A 24,639-nucleotide genomic window follows, 5' to 3' on the forward strand; every position below is an offset into this window, starting at 1 on the left:
GATGACATCCTCCAACAGCTTCATTTAAATGTTAACAAGCTTGAAAGACAAAATTGACCTCTGAGGGACCTCACAGGCTTAACGTCCAAGGCACTAAAGAATAGTCTCTTGTGGCTATGCTCTCTTGGGAGAAGAATACTGCAGCACAGCGCTCCTGATTCCCAAAGCTGTTCCAGGAGGATACCATGGTCAACAGTATCAAAAGCTGCTGAGAGGTTAAGGAGAACTAACAAGCTTGTGCTCCCTCTGTCCCTTTCACTTATAGGTCACTGACCAAGGCAATTTCAGTGCCATATCCTGCAGTGAAGCTGGATTGAAATATGTCTGGATTGTTTGTTTCCTTTGAACATATTTACAGTTGGGCTGCCACCAGCCTCTTCAGCATCTTGCCCCAAAAGGCCATTGCCGCTACGGGCACTAGTTGTTCAATAATTCTGGGTTCAGGGTGGTCCTCTTCGAGTGGGGAATACACCACTACTTTTTTTTCTTTCTTTTTTTGCAAATGCTTTTTATTAACTTATTACAACACATACACACAACACTTAGAAAACAAACTACAAAAGAAAACACCACATAAATGATAAACATATATCCATAAATCCACAAGTTTCTGCACACGGACTTGTGTTATCCAATCTTTAGTTCTTATTCTATTCTAATACACTTCCTTCCTCCTCAACGTGGGTCTGATTTAAATTTGATAAACTGTTTCTTTCTCATTTCATCTTTTCTACCCTTTTCAATATATTGTATTTGTAAACCATATTTTGTTTTGCAAAAATTATTCGAAGCAAGTCCAGGTTTTAATTTGAGGGCACTGTTTTTTTAAATAATCTCTGTACTTTCCCCACTTTTGAAATTTTTGTTTAGACTGTCTCCTAATTGCATCTGTCATTTTTGCCAATTCAAGGTAACAAATAATCTCTCTTGCCACTCTTTTTTGTTGGTGCCAATTCACAGGAAAGGGGATAAAACTCCCCCCAATTACTGTCCTATTAGTTTACTGGATGTTCCCTCCAAACTCTTATGCTAAACATCTGCTTATCAGCTATTGACCTTCCTGCTTCACTGCCCGTAGTTCACTGGAATACAAGGAAGCCCTATGGGCTCTGCAGTTGGCAAGGACACTCAGCAATTTTATTGATGAATCTGACCAAAGCAATACCAGTGTTAATATGAGTGCCATGTCAACCAGAAAATCCCCATGAGTATTCAACTATCCTTCAGATTCTGTAAGTTTGGGGGTGTCATTCACCCAGCATCACAGTGGGGAGAGGGGAGTGGACAAGTGCTGCAACAAGTACTTGAAGGGACAAAGCTATGTGAATACTGGATCCCTGTTTGTCTACCTAAGACTCAATAATGATTCCAGGTTGGCCTACTTATCCACAAGCAAATAATGGATAGTTGCTGGCTTATACTGTACAGACCTGGCATATGGTAACACCAACACCAGACTAGGATGGTTGGCATGCATCTAGCTGCATAGCAGATCCTAAAGAGGAATAGCTAATAATAATAATTAATAATAATAATACCCCACCCATCTGACTGGGTTGCACCAGCCACACTGGGCAGCCTTAATGCAGTGGTACCTCGGGTTACATACGCTTCAGGTTACATACTCCGCTAACCCAGAAATAGTGCTTCAGGTTAAGAACTTTGCTTCAGGATGAGAACAGAAATCGTGCTCTGGCGGTGCGGCGGCACAAGGAGGCTCCATTAGCTAAAGTGGTGCTTCAGGTTAAGAACAGTTTCACGTTAAGTACAGACCTCCTGAACGAATTAAGTACTTAACCCGAGGTACCACTGTATATTCTATTCCTTCCTGGGACCATACACAACTGCCTATACAATCACCATACATACCTCCAATAAAGTGTTACAGTGTAAGCAACACTAAATATGTCAGTAAATGCAAACAAGATTGATTGGAAGCCAGTGATCATGATGCTAGGCCTTCCTAGGCTTCCTTCATGCATCTGGTTAGCCACTGTGAGGAGGAGGTAGATCTTATTCTGGTACGGAAGACCACCTGTTCTTGTGAGTTGCAAATAGGGCTGAGATTACACTGTGAGGAGGGCCTTACAAGGGAACTCTTACTAGTATGGCTTTTATCACTGTAGCACAGTAGCTTGACAACAAAATCTTGGGGGTGGGAGGAGCTTAATTTTACATCATTCTGCTCAAAAATTATGTAAATGTTTAGGTTTTGACTCTTTGTCTGCTTTCAATCATCTTTTTAGTTTGCACTACATTTTCTGAAATAAGTGGAGAATACAGTCACCATTTGGACCACCCTACCCTTGGATAATTACTTGCTTCTTTGTGAGCAAGTCCTCCCTTCCCTTTTAAAATCAGTGTTAGGATACTTCTTTGCATAAATACCAGTGTATTTGTAGGTTGGAAAAACCTGTGTAAGACTGAAAATACTGAGTGGTAAAATCGCACACACTTGCTTCAGAATGCCTGCTTTAGAAGAATTTCATCTTGTGACATGTAAGCAATAAATGAGGAAGTAGTGTGATCCAGATTGCTTAATGTAACACAGGAAACTTGGGGCCCTGCTCTTACATGTTTTATGATAGGGGCCACAGCTCATTTCCTGTGTGCTCTATTAGCACTACCCTGAAACAAATGTATCTCATGTTGTTTAGTTATCATTGGAGGTAGCATAATAATACCTGTATGTATTAATACTATGATTTTAGGGCCTGACTGAATATCTTAATTGTTAGGACCATTTCTTCTACTATTGGAATCATTGGAAGCTGATTCTAATAGTGACCCAACTTTGTGTATCCAATAGAAAAGATGTGAGAAATTCAGCTGAAGGAACAAGCTGGTATGGAAGAAGAAAAATCATACTACTTGTACTATTGGTATGATTTGTGCAACATTTGAATTTTCCTAATATGGGTTAATGATTGAATGGTGTTACTTTAACGGAATGGAAGCGTGACACGATACAGGCAGCCCCCATTTACACGCATTCAGTATGTGTGCAACTGTGTATTAGGGCTGAGTATTAGGGCTCAATATATTGTCCAAAACTGGTTTGAAGTCCATATGATATCCATTTCATAATTTTTCACCTGGCAGTATATTGCAAATCATGATGTGTGTGTGTGTGATACAAAAAATCACAATGTGGGAAAAACTTTGAAGCCAGCCAATGCGTCTCTTGATTCCTGCAGCCCCTGTTAACTCTTGCCAGCTCAGCTCTCCCCTGCCTCATGAAGGGGGCAGAGAATCACAAGAGCAGGCACCTGCAAAAATCATGATGCATAAAAAACAGTGAAGCCAGCCAATGCCTCTACATAACTCCATCCTTATTTCAGGCATTGTGATATATATTGTGATGTTCAGCTGGTGATATATTGCAGTGTTGAAGACCAGATATCACCCAGCCCTACCATGCATCACACCAAACTTAGAAGTGATCCAGAAATGTCATAAAGACAGATGTTTGCAGGCATTTTCAATTGCTTTCAATTATGTGTGATTTCATTGACACGTGTGGTGCATTGGAACACAACCTCCATGTACGCCGGGTGCTGCCTATCCTGACTCTGAATGAAAATAGTTGTAGCAACATAACCAAATGGGATTTCTACAGCTTCTTGTATTCTTCTCCCATTTTTCTAATAAAAATATTTTACTCTTGAATTGCCTCACAGACTTTGTTAAAGTTGACTCTATGGTTAGTCTCAAGTGGTATTAACTTTGGTGCCTTTCCACTAACCCTATGGAGATGGTGAAAAGGACTAGACTTTCAGCAGTGGACTCACGACTGCCCTAAAGCTGCAAAGTTAGAAGAACAAAATGGAACAAAATCACATAAAAACTAGTCTCTCGTGAACTATTATTTAGAATAGACCTGATGGCTGTGTCAGTTATCTCCTTCATACATGTACAGTATAATAAACCTCCAATATATTTTGGTTACATGTAACACAACAGTGGAGCAATGCAAGTTGAATAACTAGAGTTTAGCTTTGGAGTTTTTGTTTTGTTTTTTTTACAAATCAGAAGGCCTTATGTACTTACGCTGCCTGTAAGTCGACTTGTGCCAAAATGTCCTGTTTCGAGAGTACTGTAAGAGTAAAGGAGGGATGAGGGTTATAAATATATTGTTATTGAAGGCTAGGTTTCTATTAGTTCTCATGATTGCATGTGTAATATCATAATTCATAAATTTATTCTAGATTGACACTAAGGGAAGTCCCTCCCCCTCTATTTTGAATGAGAACTGGATTATACTGATTTGTTTTATTTATTATGAAGAGCAAATAAAACATTTAAACTTTTATTTTGCTGGTTTTGAAGACAAGTATTTTCCCCTGAAACTAACTACTACATACTACATAGATAGTACCTGTAGGATTCTAGCCCCTATGCAAAACTCAAAATTGGAGCACTTTAGGTTTTGTAACTAAAAGCCTATCTATAAAAATAGATTTGGGGGCTCTAAATTCCAATTCTAAGAACTTGTTGTTTCAAAAATCCAACATTATAGCTTCATGCTTTAGGAGTTGAAAAAACAATGACCAAATATTTTAAGGCAGATATTAGGAATCTTGCATTTCTTTATTTCATACCTAAGTACAAAAAATATTTCTGAAGGTTGCATTTGTGCAGGCTGATGTCTCTGTGATGCCACTGAGTTCACACTTAAGTGTACATATGACTGTAACCTCCTGAGTATTTTAAAACATCAGTCCTTTAAAAATGCTTCTCAAAAATAAGGGTAAGTGAACATCATGAATTTGGTCTCCATATTACCAATATTGAATAAAAAGTGCAGCAGATTCACCAGCTGAAGTTTGCAAATTTCCTTATATATAAATAAAATGAGGTCAGCTGCTATAATGGTGGTGGGCTGTATTTGCTGAGGACCCAACATGAGTAAATGGCCCATTGCCCTGCTAGCACCACAACACTTTGCATGTAACATGTGATATGGATCAAAGTGTTTAACTAGGACTGGGAGACCTGAGTTCAGACCCAGTCACACACTGCCTAAGCTTCCATACAGGGTTATGAGGATCAAAGGTGTGGTAGGCTCTGTCTTACACTTTTTCTCCCAGGGTCTTAAAAGTGTAACACAGAGCCCACCACCTCTTTTATCCTCATAACCTGGTGCGGAAGCTTAGACTGAGAGTGACTTGGCGAAGATCACGTACTGAGCTTCACAGATGCATTGATATTTGAACTCGGGTCTCCCAGTCCTAGCTGAACACTTTCATTCATTTCTACATGCTGTCTGCAAAGTGAATGGTGGTTCTGGTAGGAAAACGGGCCCTTTACTTATCTTGGGTCCTCAGCAAATTGCAGCCCACCACCACTATAGCAGTTGACCCTCTTTAGTTTATAAGAAATGAATGATACATGATAGTAATACTGTACTGGAAAAAAACTGCTTATGCCTGTACTAAATATTTCTCTATAAAAACTCCAATTGGTGAGGCAAAAAAAGAGAGAAGTGTTCCTCATTTTACTTTCTATCTCTTTGCTGTTACTGGAATCCAAACGGCATACTTATGTGTGCCAAATAGATGTTTGACAAATACTATAAGCTAGTTTTGGAACCCCCTGCCCCACAGCAAAAAAATCAACTGATTTGCATGCTGCTTGTGGAGCAGTTCTTCAAGAAAAACACATCTAAAGCCCCATTGGAAAAGTACATAGTACTTTGGATTCTGGCCCTTTGCTCTTTCTGGACAGTTAACATGCTCCTTTGCCCAGGTACTACCTTTCTTTTTGTATTGATTTACCTGTCAAAATAGACTACAGCTACCTGTATATGAGTTTGGGTGTTTTTGTTCAGATCTAGAAGGCCATCTAGTGGCACAATCAAGCAGAGAGAAGTATAAATTATATACTAGAAAACCATGCAAGTCTAAACTTTTAAAATGAGAGATAAAATGTCAGGGTTTTAAAGAATGGCAGATTGCATGTAGAAGCGGAACATGCAAACCCCTAATGTTTTATCTGTTAAGGAGAGAAGTGCTGCGTTATTTCATATTAGGCAGGATTTTATTAGTAATAGGCCAGGCTTTTTTTCCAGCCAAAACTCACTGGAACTCAGTTTCAGCACCTCTCCGGTGGGCACCATTACCATTGTAAGAGAACAAGGGAGGTGTTCACGGTGAGTTCTGGCAACTTTTTTTCTAGAAAAATAGCACTGGAGTAATTAACAAATCTTTTTGAATGTGTGTGTAGGTATACGACCTGATATGCATACAGTTGCAATTGAAATTATTCAACCTCATTGCAAATTTGGTTTATTATCAAAATTTACAGACTTTCAGCTGTTTGCAATGAGCAAATCAAAAGCAATTGAAATAGCTCAACACAATGGACACTTCAAATGGTTTCCCCAAATTAAGCTGAAATTGCAACTTTACACTGATTTATCCAGTCTCACTATTATTCAATCCCTTCATGACAAGCATCTTTATTACTTAGTAGAGTAGCCTTTTGCTGCTGCAAACAAGATGCATAGCAGACAGCAGCTTCCGGCAGCGCTCATGAGGTATCTGAGCCCATTCCTCATGAGCATTGGCCTCCAGTTCAGTAATATTCTTGGGTTTGCATGCTGCAGCTGTCTTCCTCAAATCTCACCAGATGTTTACCATGGGGTTCAAGTCAGGTGACTGTAATGGCCACTGTAGAACCTTCCAGGACTTCTTCTGCAACCAAGCCTTGGTGGAATTTGAGGTATGCTTGGGATCATTGTCCTGTTGGAAGGTCCACTGATGCCCAAGCTTCAACTTTCTCACAGACAGCATGATGTTTCCTCCTAGGATTTCCTGAAACTTCAATGAATCTATCCTGCCTTCCACACACTGCAAGTTTTCAGTGCCAGAGGATGCAAAGTAGCCCTAGAGCATCACCAAGTCACCACCATGCTTCATTGTAGGCAATGTTCTTTTCAACAAATGCTTCATTCTTCCTCGACATAGGGCTGATCCATGGGGCCGAAAAGTTCCAATTATGTTTCATCACTTCACAGAACAGAGCTTCAAAACTACTGTGGCTTATTTATATGATTTTGAGCATATTGGAACCAACTTTTCTTGTGCTTTTGGGTCAGCAGTGGTGAACGTCTTGGAGTTCTGGCATGGAAACCTCCTGCATTTAGTATGCGCCTTACTGTGCTCACTGAAACTTCAGTGCCTGCTGCAACCAACTCTTGCTACAGCTCTTTTGCAGCCACTCGAGGATTTTTCCCAGCCTGCCTTCTCAGAAATCTGGTTGCTGCCCGCAGATAGCTTCCCTTTTTTGCCCCATTCAGGTAGTGTAACCATTGTTCCTTTAACTTTAAACTTGTGAACTATGCTTCCAACGGTGTCTATAGCAGGGGTCGGCAAGGTTTACCTCGCCTGGGCCGGTTCACTCCAGTGGAGATCCCTCTCTGGGCTGGATTGCGCATGCGCATGAGTGTGCACGCCCATGATTTCTGGTGTCTGTGCAGACGCAATTTCCGGCTTCTGCTCAGACACGATTTTCGGCACCGTGAAAGCAAGTCCCTGTGGTGCGCCGGTTTAGTGCAGCGCACAGGGACTTGCTGAGTGGGCAGCTTGGTTTGGGGGCAGCTCATGGGCCGGTTAAATGACCCCCGTGGGCCGCTTGTGGCCCATGGGCCTTAGGTTGCCTACCCCTGGTGTATATGAACATGGAGTGCCTTCATCCTGCTTCTTGTTTGTGAAGGGTGATGATCTCTTCTCTTACCTTCTTGGACCGTTGTCTTTACTTAGCCATATTTCTAGCAGGCAGCCAAATTTGACACTTTGCAAACCCCTAGCCAGCTTGGGTATTTCATGTGTTACAGCTCACGCACACCTGGTGCAACTAATTAAGCCCTTGATTAGTTGCATCAGGTGTGCTTGAGACAACTGTTATATTTATGCTGTTGTGAAGGATTCTATTCAGGGGGTTGAATAATAGTGGGAGTGGAGAAGCCACTATAAGTTGCATTTTCAGCTGAATTTGGGGAAACCACTTGAAGCATCCGTTGTGTTGAGCTATTTCAATTGCTTTTGTTTGATTTGCTCATTGCAAACAGCTGAAAGTCCGTAAATTTTGATAACAAACCAGATTTGCAATTGGGGTTGAAAAATGTCACTTGCAACTGTATAAGCAACACATAAGACTCTAGATTGTGGCCAGAATACCTTGCTGCTTGCATTTACCACCTTTGTTGTTAAATTGTTGTGATTCAAAGAACACATATGCGCTTATTCACAATGTATCTTCATCAGATTGTGACTGCAGCATCAAGTTAATAACATGATTAATTCAGCACTTTCAGCACCAGTGATCAAAATGTCAATCTGCTGTCCCCATAAAATGCATTATCTTATCAGTGGAGTCTGTTCATACATAGAGCTGCCAGTGATGCAAAGTAAATCAAGTACAATACACATATATGAAGCCAGGCAGGGCTGGGTGAAGGGACCCCTCTGCCCCATCCAGACTGCCTCCAGCACAGCAAACTGGGTGGCTAAAGTGAGTCTTTGCAGCTCAGAATTCACTTAATTCATCTGTTTAAGAAGACTTAATTGATAGATGCCATCCCAGAAGATCCCTTCCCTGGTGTGAGAATTGAAGGGAGGGCATGTTTCTATGGTGCCATCCTATCAACCAAGCTTTCTTTAGAGAAGTGATTAAATGCTTTCTCAGCAGTTGACTTTCAACAGTTTTCATAAATAGTTATATGAAAAACATAGACTTTTTAAGTTCCTCAATTCACCTGGGGTGCTTTTTTAATAAATTAAGCAGTTTTAAAATCTGCAATTGGAGGTTGCAGCTCCAATTCTGCCTAGTGAGTGATCCTCTAACGCAAAACCTTATTTTTATATTATTAAAATATTTATATCCTAGCTTTCTGCATCAATAGGAACATCAAAGAAAGTTAACAATAAAGTCAACCTTTAAATACTAAAATGCAAGCAATAACAAAAATTTCAAGAAAGCAAGGGAATGTACACAATTAAATGTGTTCCAATTAGGTCTAAAGCCTGCTGGAACAGGTGAGTTTTTAATGCCTTCATACTGGGTACTAGCCTTCTTGAGTAGGAAAAAACATGCATTCTGATCAACTGCATCCTGGAACTTACCAATTATTAGGTGGTTTAATAAAATTAAATTGCCTCAAACACTGCAGATACTATACAGTGGTACCTCGCAAGACGAAATTAATTTGTTCAGCGAGTTTTTTCTTCTTGCGAGTTTTTTGTCTTGCGAAGCATGGTTTCCCATAGGAATGCATTGAAAATCAATTAATGCGTTCCTATGGAGACCGCCTTCAGAAGAGGTCCGGGGACAGAGGGGAAGGCGCGCTGCGCTTCCCCGCTGTCCCCGGAGATTTCCCTATGGGCTTTCGTCTTGCGAAGCAAGCCCATAGGGAAATTCGTCTGGCGAAGCACCTCGAAAAATGGAAACCTCTTTCTTCTTGCGAGTTTTCCGTCTTGCGAGGCATTCGTCTTGCGAGGTACCACTGTACTGAGAAATGAGACAACATACATCTGGGTTTTCAGTAGCGCTAGTTTGGATCACTACTATTTATGATCCCAACTACCCACCACATAGCTGAATAAGTTCCTAAGTGACCCCCTGTGGAAGTTTGAGTAACTACAGAATGGTTGGTGCTTTGTCAAAGTTATGTTACCTTCTGCTGCTGAAGAAATAAAAAATATATTGACACATTGGTATTTTAATGGTGTGAACAAAAAGTGGCCAACACACATGGAGAATGTAAATGTGTACAATTATTTTTACACTCTGTTGGGTGGTGCAGCTTCATAAGAAGTGTGATTCCTATTACCCCCATTCCCACCTGCCTATTATTTCAAGAGTACAAGTCTGGACAGCTTCCAAAGGTAGCTGCCAACCAATGTTTCTGAAATCTGCAATTTGTGTTTTCAGAACTAGGGTCTATTTTTTCTGTAGCCATTACATAATATTTCAGTGTTAACAACTTCCCCCTATTTATATTATTATCTTGAACAGTTAGAGATTCAGAATATTTGGATTTGTGAGGAAGTCTTCCAAAGGGGTAAAGTTAATTTTACAGAGAAACACATATGGGGATACTAAGTCCCTTGTATATCACCTCCCCAACTATGAACCTGTTTTCAAAGCAGAGCAAGCCTGGTGAGTGGTTCTCACAAATAAGCACAAAGAGAGACCCATCCTGTTTTAATCCCAGATCCACTCTCTTGCCACACTAAACAATGAATTTACTTGAGTTCATACATTTATAGCCCACCTTTCTGTGGAGCTGAAGGTGGCACACATGGGGTTTTCAAGTGGTCTTTCATGCAGATCAGATCAAGCAAGGTGGAGTCACCAGTTACCTTAGTTTAGATAAACATCTAACAGTCACAGATAGACCTCAATGGAATTTATCTTAATCCTTATTGAAAGCTAACTGTGCTAGTTGTCATCATTACATACTGTGGTCAAACAGTTCTACAAATTAAAATGATTTATAGATGGTACTTTACACCAAGTAAACTAGCAAAGATGTATAGTCAGAATCAGATACGTGTTGGAAATGTAAAGAAACAAAAGGTTTCTTTATCATATCTCGTATGCAGTGGACTTATAGAACAGCTAAGGGATTTGGGGAGATGATAAGTTAATGAGATAAAAAAATATATTTAAAAGGACTCCCCCCCCAACCCCCCCCCCAGCTTTTCTCCTAGGGATAACTGGATCAGATGTACCAAAGACTCAAAGGAATTTATTTCTGCATGCGACTACTGCAGTGAGGTTGCTATATGCCCCCAAACGGTGGGAGGATGCAGTACCTATAAAAGAGGGGTGGCAGTTGAAATTTATGGAATATGCTGAATTAGTAAACTTAACTAGTAAAATTAAGATGAGACAGCCTTCAAGGAGGATTGGGTAATGTTTGTAGGTTATTAAAAATATTAATGTAAAGATGTTAAAACTCTAGTAGGTTTGGTGTAAACTCAACAGTTATTGTTATTCTGAGAATAAATTGGAGGGGGGAAAGTTATAGCTTGATTACAATATGCAGCAGCAATAGATAATTTTGAGGAAACCATGGAAGGGAAGTCGATTACTAAGGAAACGTATATTGGAAAATGTTTGACTACAGTAATTGTATTTTATTTTTGGAAAATTTTAAAAAAAATCCACAAGTTAGTTACTCTGAGCATGTTAAAAGTGCTGCCGCTAGCTAAAAACAAATTCCACACATTTAACGGGCTTCCAGGTATGTGGGCATACATTTTAAAGTGAAATGCCGCTTACCGCTCACCTCCATCTCTCCAAAGTCGCATTTACACTGTAAGCTCCTCGGGAGCGGAGACTTTTGCCTTGCTGGCGTTTTTTCCTGTGCGCATTTGGGGCCGCAATGTCACACCAACAACAATAAAACTTTTTCCATGTGTGTGTGTGTTGGGGTTGCTGCCAATGTGTTTTTTAGCGGTTGAGGCAAGAGCTGCGCTGAGGGAGAGGCCGCCCGGCAGAAGCGCCGAGGGCGCCTGACCGCATCCTTCGCCTCTTCCTCTGTCGTCTTAAGCGGCAGGAAGGACGGCGGAGCCGGCTTCTGTCATTGCCGGGCTGAGGGAGGGAGCGAGGGACGGACGGAGGGGCTCCGCCGGGCTGCCTTTCCCTCAGAGAGGCGCCCCTTCCCTCCCGCGCTTCCAAGGGGTGCGGCGTGAGAAGCCGCCCCATGGCCGAAGGTAACGGCTCCGTGCCAGGCGGGGACTCGGAGGAAGGCGAGCGCCCGCCTGCGGAGGGTGGGAGGAAGAAGAAGAAGAAAGAGGTGAAGGTGGTGGTGGTGGGCGACGGGGGCTGCGGGAAAACATCCCTGCTCCTGGTCTTCGCGGAAGGCGCCTTCCCTGAGGTAAGTAGGAACCTCGCTCAGCCAATCGCAGCCCGCTCGCCCTTCCCGCCTTTTCTCCCTCTCGGGTTCCAGAACTTTCCGCCAGAACCCCCCTCCCCCCCGCGAGAGAACCTTTTGGACCAGGCAGGTCTCGCCCACGGGGCCAATAGCAGGAAAAGTGAGAGGTGGAGCCTACCATTAGGGTCTGGCGAGGGGGGAGGGCTACCTTACCCAGGGGCCCAAAGGCCAGGGTGGATGGGCTGCAAGTTCACCGTTGGGCGGGCGGGCAAGGGAGACAGGGCATGTATTAGAAAAAGTTTTTTAAAAAACCCAAAATCCAGCTTTTGTCATTTAGCAAAGTGAAAAAGCTGCCCTGAGAAGTGGGTGACGAAGAGCAGAATGTATGACAAAATGTTCTAAGAAAAAGGAAGCCTTAAATTCCACACACATCTCTTCTCTCCCCCCCCCCCACTTCACCAACCAAAAATCTTGAGTTTAATAAAAAAGTAAACACGTATATCCAATATTTATATTGCAATCAATACATTTCACCCTCAAAGAAGGTTACAAAAAAAAAATAAAAAACCCAGGCCACCAAAAGAGGGGGTAGAGTGGAGAGAATAAAAGAGATTAGGAGACTGATTAAAAATTGAGAATATCCACAATTTGCCAGCCCAAACACCTGTGGAAAAAGAGGAAGTGGGCCCCTTCCCCACAAAAGCTGTGTAGCACTAAGATGTACCCGTCGACCTAAAATCTCACATCCTAGACACCTGCCCAAAGTCAGTCTTCTATGGAAATCATTCTTCAGGGTTAGCAACAAATACAGTGGTACTTCGGGTTACAGACGCTTCAGGTTACAGACTCCGCTAACCCAGAAATAGTACATCAGGTTAAGAACTTTGCTTCAGGATGAGAACAGAAATTACACGGCAGAGGCGCAGCGGCAGCAGGAGGCCCCATTAGCTAAAGTGGTGCTTCAGGTTAAGAACAGTTTCAGGTTAAGAACGGACCTCCGGAACAAATTAAGTACTTAACCTGAGGTACCACTGTAAACTCCCTCTTCACTAGACCCTCCATCCCAACACAATTCAGGTAGATTGGAACAAGCATAGAAGTAGATCCCTCATGCCCACAGGATTAGAGTTCTTTATGTCCTTTCCAGTGCCAGCCCACTATACTTGTCAGCTTGGCTTGCTTATGGCATCTGGTTAGATCCTGATGCCATTATAGATTGTGGCACAACGACACAGAGCTCCATAGTCTGCAAAGTGTTTTCTAGTCATCTCTTAAGTATTTCAGAGGTGTTTAGGAGATCCTGATATTTTCTAACGTAAGCAAGACTTCTTGAAGGCCTGGATCTCCATGGATCTGGTGAAGCCTGTTTTTTTTTTAATAGTTTATTAAATTTGTATACAGCCCATCGTCCATAGACGGCAGGTCACGGCATATTTTCAGCTGTTGGCAGAGAAGTCTGCACAGCAGGAATGCGAGCGAGTACATCTTTACGTCCTTTTCACTCACAAGCGTCAGTGGCCGTTGTGGAGTTTCATGGGAAGGTCTCTGCTATTAAGGAAAAATTAAGTTGCACAATTCAACAGACATCCATTCTGAACCATGTAGTTGTCATTGCACTCCACCTTGTTCATGGCTACAGATACATCAGCACCAACCGTTGTGGGTTTGTCAGCCTCATTATACTCTTGAGATTGAGCCACTAGAAATAATGACCTTTCTTGTTCTGGTCCCCCAAATAAGGACGTGGTGGATTCTTTTTATCCTTTTTTAGCTTGAGTCTGAAAGATGGCGGCCAGTGTTTTGTCATGGTCTACTGCATAAAGTGCCATGGATGTCATTCATTTGCGACGACGACACTTTTTACATCTCTGAGACGTGTCACCTTTCTTTGAACAATCACAACAGCACTTACAATTGCAAATGGCAAATACCGAAAAGAATCTCCCATGTGCTAGTAAAATGCTCTATTTTTAAAAAAACACTTCCTGCACTGAGTTTCTTTAGCTGGGCAATTCCTTCTAATATTACAAACATTTCCACATCCTGTGTATTCACTCTGAAAGAGTGGGCCTTTTACATGTGCAGCAACTGCTTCTAATGTTTCCTGGAGTAGATGTTACTTCCACCAGATCACTTCCCCAAGTTGTATTTTCTCCCTGTCCTGGGTTTTGATCAACTGGTTGCCTTCCCATCTTTATGGCTTTGTGGCTGTGTTACCTACCTTCATCTTACACTCTGCTTCAATCTCTGAGGTGCTCTTAATCTTTTTTTGTAAATATATTTTTTATCTCATTTTATAACGTATATAAAACTGAAAGAATGTTCATAACATTCATTTTAAAAAACTAAAAGCCCCAAATGTAACCTTTCCATCACCCATATTTGTTGGGTTGGCTTTTGAAGGCTTGTTTCAGATGGGGAAATCCCTTAAACAGAGCAGTTAAATAGCATGTGTTAGGGCAGTTAGTCTAGTATATCAGGCTTTGCCAACCTGTTGTTCTGCAGCTGCTTTGGACTACAAGTGCTATCCGCCCCATGAAAAACAACTAGAGAGTACCAGGCTGGCAAAGGCTATTGCATAGGATGGCAGCCAGAATTGCAGCTTTCAGTATAAGTTGGGGGTTTTCTGCTAGAGTTGGTCACAAGAAGCTCTTCAACTCATATCTAAACCACATAGTGGCAGGATGTGCAGATGACGTCCTTCCTGTCATAGCTTTAGCTGTTAGCACATTTGAAGGTTAGAGTTGCGTACAGGCGTTACAGTAATTTTCAGATGTCACAAAACCCTTCCCAGCACTGCTTCCCCACCCCAAGGACATACTGTGCCAGTTTGCAAGCTACATAAATAATGGTTTTTGCAATAAATGTCACTATTGCACAATTTGGTGGGTTGAAGGAGGTTGTGATAGTAATAGAATAGTAATTTCAAGTTCAAAATTCACTCCATTAGCAAATACCCAGAAGGTCTTGCTATGTGTCTTTCACAAAATGCAATGAAGGCTGCAACCCAATAGAAAAACTTCTCAGGCCTATTGAACCCAATGAAATTTAGTCACAAGTAAATCTGCTTAGCAACCTTTTCCAACCCAATCCCCTCCAGATATTTTGGCAAATGTCAATGTCTTAAAAAGACCCGATGGGAACAATAGGTGAATGAGGATAAAGATCCTGGAGACCATAAAGTGTGTGAAGGAGGTTATGCTGAATTCCCAGCTTATTTATTTATTTATTATTTGTATACCCCCCTTTCCTTCCAAAGGAACCCAGGGCAGCAAAGAATAAGCGATAGGACAAAAATATTAAAAACAATTCCAGTGCAGAGGCAGACTGAGAAAGATCTCAACTCAAAAGTCTTATTGAAACAGGAAATTCTTCAGTTGGTGCCGAAACAACTGAGACTGTGTATGTCTGGTGTTCAATGGGAGGGAATTCCAAAGGGCAGGTGCCACAACACTAAAGGCTCAATTCTGCATTGTGTGGAACTGACCTCTTGATAAGGCGGTATCTGCAGAACAGTGATCAATAAGGTATATAAAGGCTGAGATTAAAGAGGCAGAACCAGTGTACCATGCTATGGCCTGCAGCCAAGGCTTATGCCAAATAAAGGAAGAGGAACACCATGCGGGGTGCAAACTCACTTAGCCCCTGTGCATGTGTGGCTCTATTTTAGTCCATAGGAAGCAGCCACCTTCGCCTCCCCTTTGAGGGCGTGCTCCTCTGCCCAACTTCTTGTTCTCCCTGCAGGCCAACCAGAGAAAGCTGCTGTTTATCTTGGCAGGAGGGGTACTTTGGTCTAGAAATCTGCTCCATGGACATGTGATTCCTAAACCTAAACACCCAAGTTATATCCTCAAGAGTGATGCTGAGGATCTGTTGAGAAAAAACAGACACGTGCAGCATATTGTTTTCAGAAACTCAGTTACTATGGTTTAAAAATCTGGATGAGATTTTTTTTCTCACAGGCCCATATAAGTTTAGCACAAACAGTTGGGCCTGGTGAGTATTTAAGGTCCCCAACCCTAATCTGCGGGTTGCCATCTGATTGGATTTTATTCTGATCCTGATCTGATTTTAAGATGTACAGTATTTTAATTGATTGCCTGATTTTATGTTAATGTGTTATACATTTGATGTTAACTGCTCTGAGTCCAGTTTTGGCCAGGGAGGGCAGGGTATAAATACAAATTATTAATATTATTATTAGTTACTTTTGCAAAAAAAGAAGGAAAATATGAACTTTAAAGTACCTTCCTCATTAAGCTAAGCAGGGACAGGTTTGTGCGGAACATCACAATACAGTATTTACCAACAGCACTGTGCTTCCCTTTCATTGACAGCAATACGCTCCTTCAGTATTTGAGAAATACACCACCAGCATCACTCTGGGCAAAAAAGAAGTGATCCTGCACTTATACGACACTGCAGGTAATCTCACCCCCACAAAAAAAAGCATGTATCAGCAACGTCAATATTTCCTGCTGTGGCTGAAAAGAGATCAAGAGAGGGCTGGTGGGAGATGATGAATGGCTGGGGAAACCAACAGGGTTCTCACAGTCACGGTGGCACCACTGAGGATTTCCTTGGTGCAAAGCCTCTGGTGCAAAGCCCACGTTCCAGTGGTCATCCTATGTCAAAATCATGAAGCTCCACACCTTAATGATTGTGTGGTGCTGGCATGCACTGGATCTGCAATTTTTACTGTGCAGTGTACAAACTTGAATGTTAGGGTTCTGGCAAGACCCTGTGTAATATAATGCAAGTCCATGAGCTCTGTTTAAATTCTTCTGGATCCAGCTTTTACCCAGACCCCACAGAAAGCGAGAATGAATGAGTGGTGCATATGTGTGCTAATAATCTAGGACTGTCACAAACAACTCTGTGCACCAAGATCTCTGGCCTATGTGTCTAGCTTTATCTCTCCTCACCATCATCTTTGCACCTCTTGCTGCTGTGAGACCAATGACCTAAAGTGGTGGAGTGGGAGTTGCTGCTGCACACAGAGTCTGCTTCTACTCAACTTATACCCTGATCTACTGGGCCGATTACCTGGGTGGAGCTTGGTGCAGCCTGGGATGCCCATGCATAGCCTCTAAAAACAAGCAGACAGTCACACAGACCCCATCAAGGTAAAACCCCATGAGCTCTCAGCCTCTCACTGCTAACATTGGCATTTTGTACAGCTCTGCTCTGAGTGCTCAAAGAGTTTTTCTTTTTCTCAATAAACCTTTCAACAGCCCTGCCAAGTATTTTCATACTTGCAAATGAGAGAACTGAGGCAGAGAAGCAGTGGCTTCCCAAAGGCCACCCAATGCGCTCCACAAAAGGAACTTCTGCTGCAGACTGCATGCATAGAAAGGCGGACAGAAGCATTTTTAGTAACACCTAACAAATGACACCCTTAGGGCAGCTTTCGCAGTGTTTGCCAATAGCTGGAAGGAGGATGGTCCTGACTAATCTCCTTTCTCCCAAAATGTGAGCCTTCTCCCACTTGGTGTCCACTGGCTGTGGCGGATTGGGCTTGTAGACCAAAACAGCTGGAGGACACCAGGTTGGGAAAGGCTGTGCTATGCTCTTTACCTCCTACTATAACAGTGTGATAATTCAGAGTTGTGCAATTTTCACAGATTACATGTTTCTATCGTCTGACCTTTGCTTTCCTGCTGACTAAGCTAATATAGCATGGCATGCCAGACGTAACTTGGGGCTTAATCAAGGTGGAAATAAAAGCTCTGTGCTATGTGCATATCTGAAAATCAAGGAAGGCAAAGTATTAGTCACAGGAGTGGGGGAGAGCAAGCAAGAAAGTGCTTTGCTTTGCTTGATTTATGTTGCTGGAATTCCCCTTACCCACCTCAATTATTATGCAAAAGTCTGGAATGGGGAAGACAAGAAAAGAGGAGAGGCAGGAGGGACCCATTTATGCTTTCTGTAGAATTGGCTTGTCTCTTGGTTGACTCTGCAGGGCAATTTGTGGGTCTTGTGGAGAAAGCTACTCACCTGCTCACCTTCGGAGGGTGAGAACTACCTTCAGGCAACCAGGCAAAGGGAACTTCAGAAAAGCTGGTTCTAAGCAGAGGCTGTGGAACATATGGCCTTTCAGGGGATGCTGTACTCCAGCTTCCACCATTTCTTATCATTGGGGATGATGGGACTTGTAGTCTTATCTCATCTGGAAGCTGAAGCTTCCCCACCCCTCATCTTAAATCCCCAAAGGACTAACACAAGTGTACATGGGCACCGATGCAATTTTGCCTGTATTTTGTGCATACTGTTGTTCCGCGGAAAGACTCAGCAGTGGACGCACCCCCGGCCTGTGGAATTGCAACTTTCAGAGCTTCATAGGAACACAAAGGAAATAACATACCTGGTGAATGTTTTTCCCCTCCCCTCCTTTAATTGCTTTAAGATTTCACTGTCTGGAAATCTTAGGATAGCCTCAACTGATCCAACACAACACACACAGCTTCAATTTCTACAGTAATTTGCCACTGTCAGTGGTTGGCCAACAGAAGTTGTCTTCTGTGTTTGACATCACAGTGATATCACATGTTAAATCATTTAGGGCAGAATTACATGAGGCAGTTACCTCCTAGTTTCCCCTACAATCTAGGGCATGGGTCAGCAACCTTTCCCAGCCGTGGGCCGCTCCACTTTCCCTCAGACCATGTGGTGGGCCGGACTATATTTTGAGGAAAAAATGAACGAATTCCTATGCCCCACAGATAACCCAGAGATGCATTTTAAATAAAAGGACACATTCTACTCATGTAAAAAACATGCTGATTCCCAGACCGTCCACGGGCTGGATTGAGAAGGCAACTGGGCCACATCCGGCCCCTGGGCCTTAGGTTGCCTACGCCTGATCTAAGGACTCTTTGGGCAGCATTTTTAGGCTACCATAAGGGGGAGCTTAGTAAAGAATACAATTTATTTGTATTTTGACTCCATTCAAGAGAGAAGAGTTTCCTTTTACTCATTCAAGTTTTGTGAAGGCTACATCCACCTTAGTCATTGATACCCCTAGGGAACCCAGGGAACTGTAGTTTTCTGAAGATTACATTATCTTACAGCTCTGTAACACTCCACCCATTCCCTACAAACAATATTCCCAGGTTATACTTGAGTCAGTTAATCTGGTTTAGGAACACAAGAGAAGCCCTGCTGGGTCAGGCCAATGGCCGATCCAGTCCAGCATCCTGGCCAATCTGATGCCTCTGCGAAGCCCGCAAGTGGGACGCGAGAACAACAGGGTTCTCCAACCACCTCCAGTACTAGAGGTAGTACGCAGCCACTGTGACTAGCAGATATTGATTGCCTTACCTGCCATGCATTTGTACCACCCAATTGCTCATTTTCAGGTTTATCTATTTTATTTAAACAGTTTTTTATACAGCTTAACTGCAATAGTCTCCAAATGGTTCGCAAAGGTACAATACAAAAACAAAAATTGGTTAAAACTATATAATCAAACCACAATTAAAATGCCTGCAGGAAGAAAATAAAATAAAAATAGGTGGTGCCAGTTGAGTAGGTGAAGATCAGTGGCAAAAGCCACAGGGAGGATTAATTATAGATGCCGCTTCCTGCTTTATGGTATTTCTTACTATCCCTTAGAGAAAGTTAAAAAAAGAGCTATTTACTTCCCCTCTCTTTCAGGGCAGGAGGATTATGATCGCCTACGACCACTTTCATACCAGAGTACCAATGTGGTTTTAATATGCTATGATGTCATGAACCCTACTAGCTTTGATAATGTATTAATTAAGGTAAGAGACCTTTGTTGTAGATGGTTCTGCAGTTAGTTATTTGGCTACTTGCTTTTTAAAAAAAAAAAATTACAGTGGTGCCCCGCAAGACGAATGCCTCGCAAGACGAAAAACTCGCTAAACGAAAGGGTTTTCCGTTTTTTGAGTCGTTCCGCAAGACGAATTTCCCTATGGGCTTGCTTCGCAAGACGAAACGTCTTGCGAGTTCTTGCGAGTTTGTTTCCTTTTTCTTAAAGCCGCTAAGCCGTTAATAGCCGCTAAGCCGCTAATAGCCGCTAAGCCACTAATAGCCGTGCTTCGCAAGACAAAAAAACCGCAAGACGAAGAGACTCGCGGAACGGATTAATTTCGTCTTGCGAGGCACCACTGTATTAAAGATTTCTTAGTTTACAAAAGTATGTGCAATGTCTCTTTTTTCCAGTTGCGGTTTCTACAGATCAGTTTCATTTGTTGAGAGACATTAGTGTTACATTAGGAAGACGAGGGGGAAAGAGGGGGAGGGGACAATGGTGAGTGGGGTGGGGTCGGGTGGCAGTGCTTCTATTCTTATACTTAGTGTATGTGTGGGGGTTTGCATCAGCGTCATTTGTGTGGGTTCTTTTACTATTTGCTTGTTATATTTCCTTGGTGGCGAGAGAGGTTGGGAGTGGCCTAGGGTGGCTGTAGTGAATTTGTTTGTATGTGAGATTGGGGTGGATTTAGAGCCCCAACTTTATGAGAGAGCGCATTTCACTGTCGAACAGCTCTTATCATCAGAAGGTTCATGCTGATGTTCAGTCAGAATCTCCTTTCTTGTAACTTGAAGCCATTGGTTTGGGCAGATGGGGCTCCTCAACCTGGGAAGGTAGCCCATCTAGAAGCAAAACTCTGATCCTCTGCTGCCTTGTGGGACAGCTTCAGGAGAAGAAAAGGCTAAGGAGTAAACCCTACACAAATCTGGAGTCCCTAAGGTGGTTGGATGGCATCTTGTATGACTCTTTCCTGCAGCCAAGCTGGTGTCAAATATATTGCTCTACTTTCCTTTGGACCACATCAGTGAGGCCAAGAGGAAGGTCTTGACATCTGGGCAGCCCAGGACCTCCAGACACACTGCCCAGGCTTGCAACCTGGAGAGGTCACTTCAGGGCTGCTAGTGCAGTGGTTTGACTTCACCCCCAGACACACACTCCATTGTCTCTCTCTCTCTTTTTTTTTTTAGGGAGTAATTTTTATTTTGTTGTTCCTGATTTTGCAATCTGTAGGGATGCTTTAATGGAATTATATATTTTTTTTAAATGATATTTATTAAGATTTTTCCATTATAATACATAAAAAAAAAACAACGAAACAAAAAAAATTAAAAACACATAGAATTCAGAGTCCTTATTTTCAATGACATATTTCCCTGACTTCCCCATACCTCCCCCTCTTGTATTCCAATTCAGATTGTTGGTTCAACAAGTTCTTGTCCCCAATTTTTAACCTTTTTATATTTAATTCATTTTAGAAAAACCAATTTTAACTTATAAACATCAATATTTAAACAACAGTTCAACAAGTTCTTGTCCCTAATTTCACACTCCATTGTCTCTTGAGACGGATGAATGCGAACAAAAAATCTGCTGTCTTATTTTACTATTATTTTGATGGCTTTTTTACCAGGTTGTGTATTTGTTCCTTACAAATTCTCCTTGAACATATGCCTTCTCTCTGTGTCTGATGGCTCAGCATTAGAAATGTTTCCATCTCTATTTACAGTTTTGTTTGTCACATCTAGCTGTTTAAACACCTTGATCTCTCTCTGCCAGTGGTCCCATGAGGTGAACCATTTCTGCCGTGGAATCCCCATAGTACTTGTGGGCTGCAAAACAGACCTTCGGAAGGACAAAGAACATCTACGGAAACTCCGCTCAGCTCAGCAGGAGCCAATCACTTATACTCAGGTAAATACAGCTCTGTAAACTAGATTCCAAACCTGTTGGCTATATATATGTGTGTGTGTGAGAGAGAGTGTGTTATCTCCTTGGTGTTTACAGCAGTAGAAAACGTAACATTTGCAGCCGGCAAGCACCAAACAAAAACAGTTCTACAACTAGGCAAATATGCAACAAGCAGACACACAAGCTCCCTGTTTGTTATTAACATAAAAACTCAGTTAAAATAATGCATATTTCTTATTCTGGTTGCTTACCTTCGGCCTGACTCCTTCCTGAAATCCTTTTGTTACTATTACCTTTCAGGGTGAAGAAGCTTGTCGCCGGATGAACGCAGACATTTACCTCGAGTGCTCTGCCAAGTTTCGTGAAAATGTTGAGGATGTTTTTAGAGAAACGGCTAACATTGCACTGAATGCTATCAAAAAGGCAAAGCGTCAGACAAAATCGAGGCCATGTGCCATATTATGATGTTATCTGGTATTTTCAGACAACAGAACACAAAAGACTGTTCCTTCAGTATTTTAAACCCTTCCCCCCTCACCTTTTAAATTGACTGCTCCTGTCTCTTTACTTGGAAATTAATGAGAAAATCAACTTGTTTTCATGCTGTAAGTTCTCCTTCTTGTTACACCTTCTTTTCTGAAGGTTGAGCTTTTAGCTAACTGTGGAATGAGTTCTTCTGTATATAGATTCTGGAAGAAATTTCCAGGGTGTTTCAAATGTACTTGTTGATGAGCAATTAAGGTAAGGTATGTAGGTCCAACTTCTTGCCATTTTTAAATACACAAGTTCTTGCTTGCTTTAAAAAAAAGCAACCAAACAAAAACAAACTAGAAATAATGGGTTGTAGCCATAAAAGTTCTACTCTGCACAGACCTACTGAAACTAATGGACCCAAGTTAGTCATGTGAATTAACTTCAATAGAGCTACTCTGAGCAGGACTAACATTGGCTACAACTCAGTCTCTGCTCTGATAAAACAGCTGTAACATTTGCAGAAGAAAACAGTTCATTTTCTACCCTTTTTGTGGTGGCAACATTAAAGGCACTGTGGTTTTTTCAGCGGCCACAACCTTACCTTGTGGCATATTGGAAACCCTTCAGAAGAAGCTGTAGCAAGATTCCAGCTATCAAAGAACCTATGTCGCTAAGTAACAGATTACTCAGGTCCAATGAATGCACTAGGACAGGTATGGGGATCCCGTGGCTCATCCCATAGGATACTCTTGCAATCCACCTTCTGTAAACCATAAATACCGATTTTTGAAATTGCTTTTGTTTATTTCACTTTTTACTATCTACCTCAAAATTTGCCCTTCTAAATATACAGCGCTGCCTTAAGTTGAAAGCCAATTCAGATTCTTCACTCTCCCTTGGTTTCCTTCTTTTTCAAAAACTTTTAACTGGAATATGAAATGGGGTTTTATACAATGTACCAACAAACAGTTGTATTAATCTGAAAGGCTGGTGGTGGTAGGGAGAAGAAATGAGTAAAGCTGTAACAGGTGCGTTAGTTGATATCCTGGATGAGATTATTGTGCCAGAGGGCAAAAGTCGGCCTCAGTTTATACCGTGTACAGGGAAGAGTTCGTTAAAAGATTTCAGTCAGCAGAATTCAGCTAATTATGTCTAGCAGGCATGAAAGAACAGGGAGTATTTGGGCTTCTTGCAATGGACAACGTTGCTTTTGGAGCAAAGAGCTATCAGAAGCTTCTCAGCAAAAGGCATAGGGAAATATTTTCCTGAACCAGCCTGTTGGTTGAAGGGGTTTCCAGGATTTCGTCTCTGATGCTGCTTTCACTTGTCATTTCCAGAATGCCAACCCCTAAGTGAAATACTTTTGTCACTGCATCCTATTTTGTTTTCATGGTACCCTCAAACACTCCTGTGGCCATGGCAGATCTCCCACTCCACGCGTGAACATCATTAATACAGAGCTCCTTGAAAACCGAAAGAATTGGAAGGGGCAGGAACATCGGAAGCTGCCTTCAACCAAGGCAGGCCCTGGAGCCACCTGAGCTCAGTACTGTTGACACTGACTGGCAGCAGCTCTCCAGGTTCCAGGCAAGGTTTTTCCCATCCCTATCTGGAAATACCAGGGGTTGACCTAGCAGAGTAGATGGGTCTATATGTGGAGCAGGTAAACTGACTGCTTGCCATGAGCTTCTGAAATTAGGCCAAGTTCCCTACATGTGCGGACCGCTCAAGCCCCTAAATATTTCCTATCAGACCGTTCTGTCAATATTCTCCCCTCTCCAACTACTATACACCAGACACAGGCTCCTTAACCCACCCACCTGGAAAAAGAGCGGCTCTTTGGTAGAGTTGATTCCCTTGGGATGTGGAGGGGGCACCGTCTTGTGGGCCTCCAGAAGTTGTGGACTCCAGCTCCCCTAAGCCCCAGCCAGCATGATCAGTGGTCAGGTCTGATGGAAGCAGCAATAGGCAGAGAGGGTCATAGTTTTGCCACTCCTGCCTTCGAACAGCCACTCCCATAATGGCAGCCATGAAACAGCCATATGGGGGAGAGTAGATTGGGTGCAAGGGCCTCTGTAAACCCACGGAGAGAGTTAACAAACCTGGTCAGTGCCTCTGCCTATGTGGGACTGAACCAAGCCAATATTGCTGGCTCACAGTTCAAAAGATGTCTCCCATTAAAAACTGGCTGTCAACAACAACAGCAACACTGAAAAAAAGAATCATGAGAAAACGTCCTGGAGGAGGAAGCCTTCAGCTCTGCTACTGACCTGTTTCCTCTCCCCCACCTCCATCTACCTGCCTATTGTTTAACCAGTGGCTTCTCATCCCGTCCACCGAGGGTACACTTTGCCCCTACCAACCTATCCACAAGCCCCTAAACGCACGCCAGCAGCTCCTTTGGACTCTCCCCCTTGCGACTTGCTTTCTTAATCAGACGACCTTCCAAGCTGTCTGTTCTCAATGGTTTGGGCACTTTTGCAAAATGACCAAGGAGCCACGCTGTCAGCGTTCACCTCGCAACCCTTTCGCAACACCCAGAGCCAGCGTTTAAAATGCATTTTAAACTAAGGATGTATACAGAGCCAGCCCTTGC

The 24,639-nt window shown here is 42.5% G+C and overlaps 2 protein-coding genes and 1 long non-coding RNA gene across 8 annotated transcripts in view; 2 read left to right on the plus strand and 1 right to left on the minus strand.

The window, feature by feature from the left end:
* SETD1B (SET domain containing 1B, histone lysine methyltransferase) overlaps nucleotides 1-11,416 on the minus strand; it is a 72,263-nt gene extending 60,847 nt beyond the window's left edge. Inside the window, exons 1-2 of one of the 5 annotated variants that reach the window (XM_053370200.1) lie at nucleotides 11,297-11,416; nucleotides 4,051-4,096 (exon numbers count right to left, since the gene is read on the minus strand). In XM_053370200.1, coding sequence (XP_053226175.1) covers nucleotides 4,051-4,096; nucleotides 11,297-11,302 — 52 coding nt within the window. In that variant the 5' untranslated portion in view covers nucleotides 11,303-11,416. Of the gene's footprint in view, nucleotides 1-4,050; nucleotides 4,222-11,289 lie in introns of those variants that run through there. The other 4 variants (XM_053370202.1, XM_053370196.1, XM_053370194.1 and 1 more) reach the window with 4 other exon arrangements.
* Nucleotides 1-22,838, plus strand: part of RHOF (ras homolog family member F, filopodia associated) — a 30,066-nt gene extending 7,228 nt beyond the window's left edge. The window contains exons 1-5 of one of the 2 annotated variants that reach the window (XM_053370218.1): nucleotides 11,496-11,887; nucleotides 16,222-16,309; nucleotides 19,541-19,650; nucleotides 21,438-21,572; nucleotides 21,870-22,838. In XM_053370218.1, coding sequence (XP_053226193.1) covers nucleotides 11,714-11,887; nucleotides 16,222-16,309; nucleotides 19,541-19,650; nucleotides 21,438-21,572; nucleotides 21,870-22,034 — 672 coding nt within the window. In that variant the 5' untranslated portion in view covers nucleotides 11,496-11,713 and the 3' untranslated portion in view covers nucleotides 22,035-22,838. Of the gene's footprint in view, nucleotides 1-11,495; nucleotides 11,888-16,221; nucleotides 16,310-19,540; nucleotides 19,651-21,437; nucleotides 21,573-21,869 lie in introns of those variants that run through there. The other variant, XM_053370219.1, reaches the window with a different exon arrangement.
* On the plus strand, nucleotides 19,714-20,026 carry LOC128404497 (uncharacterized). Its single transcript, XR_008328112.1, has 2 exons — nucleotides 19,714-19,896; nucleotides 19,931-20,026. It is a non-coding gene; the product is annotated as an uncharacterized LOC128404497 (long non-coding RNA).
* Nucleotides 22,839-24,639: the final 1,801 nt, after the last annotated feature.

Source organism: Podarcis raffonei, chromosome 16, assembly GCF_027172205.1.
Source record: "Podarcis raffonei isolate rPodRaf1 chromosome 16, rPodRaf1.pri, whole genome shotgun sequence".
NCBI lineage: Eukaryota > Metazoa > Chordata > Lepidosauria > Squamata > Lacertidae > Podarcis > Podarcis raffonei.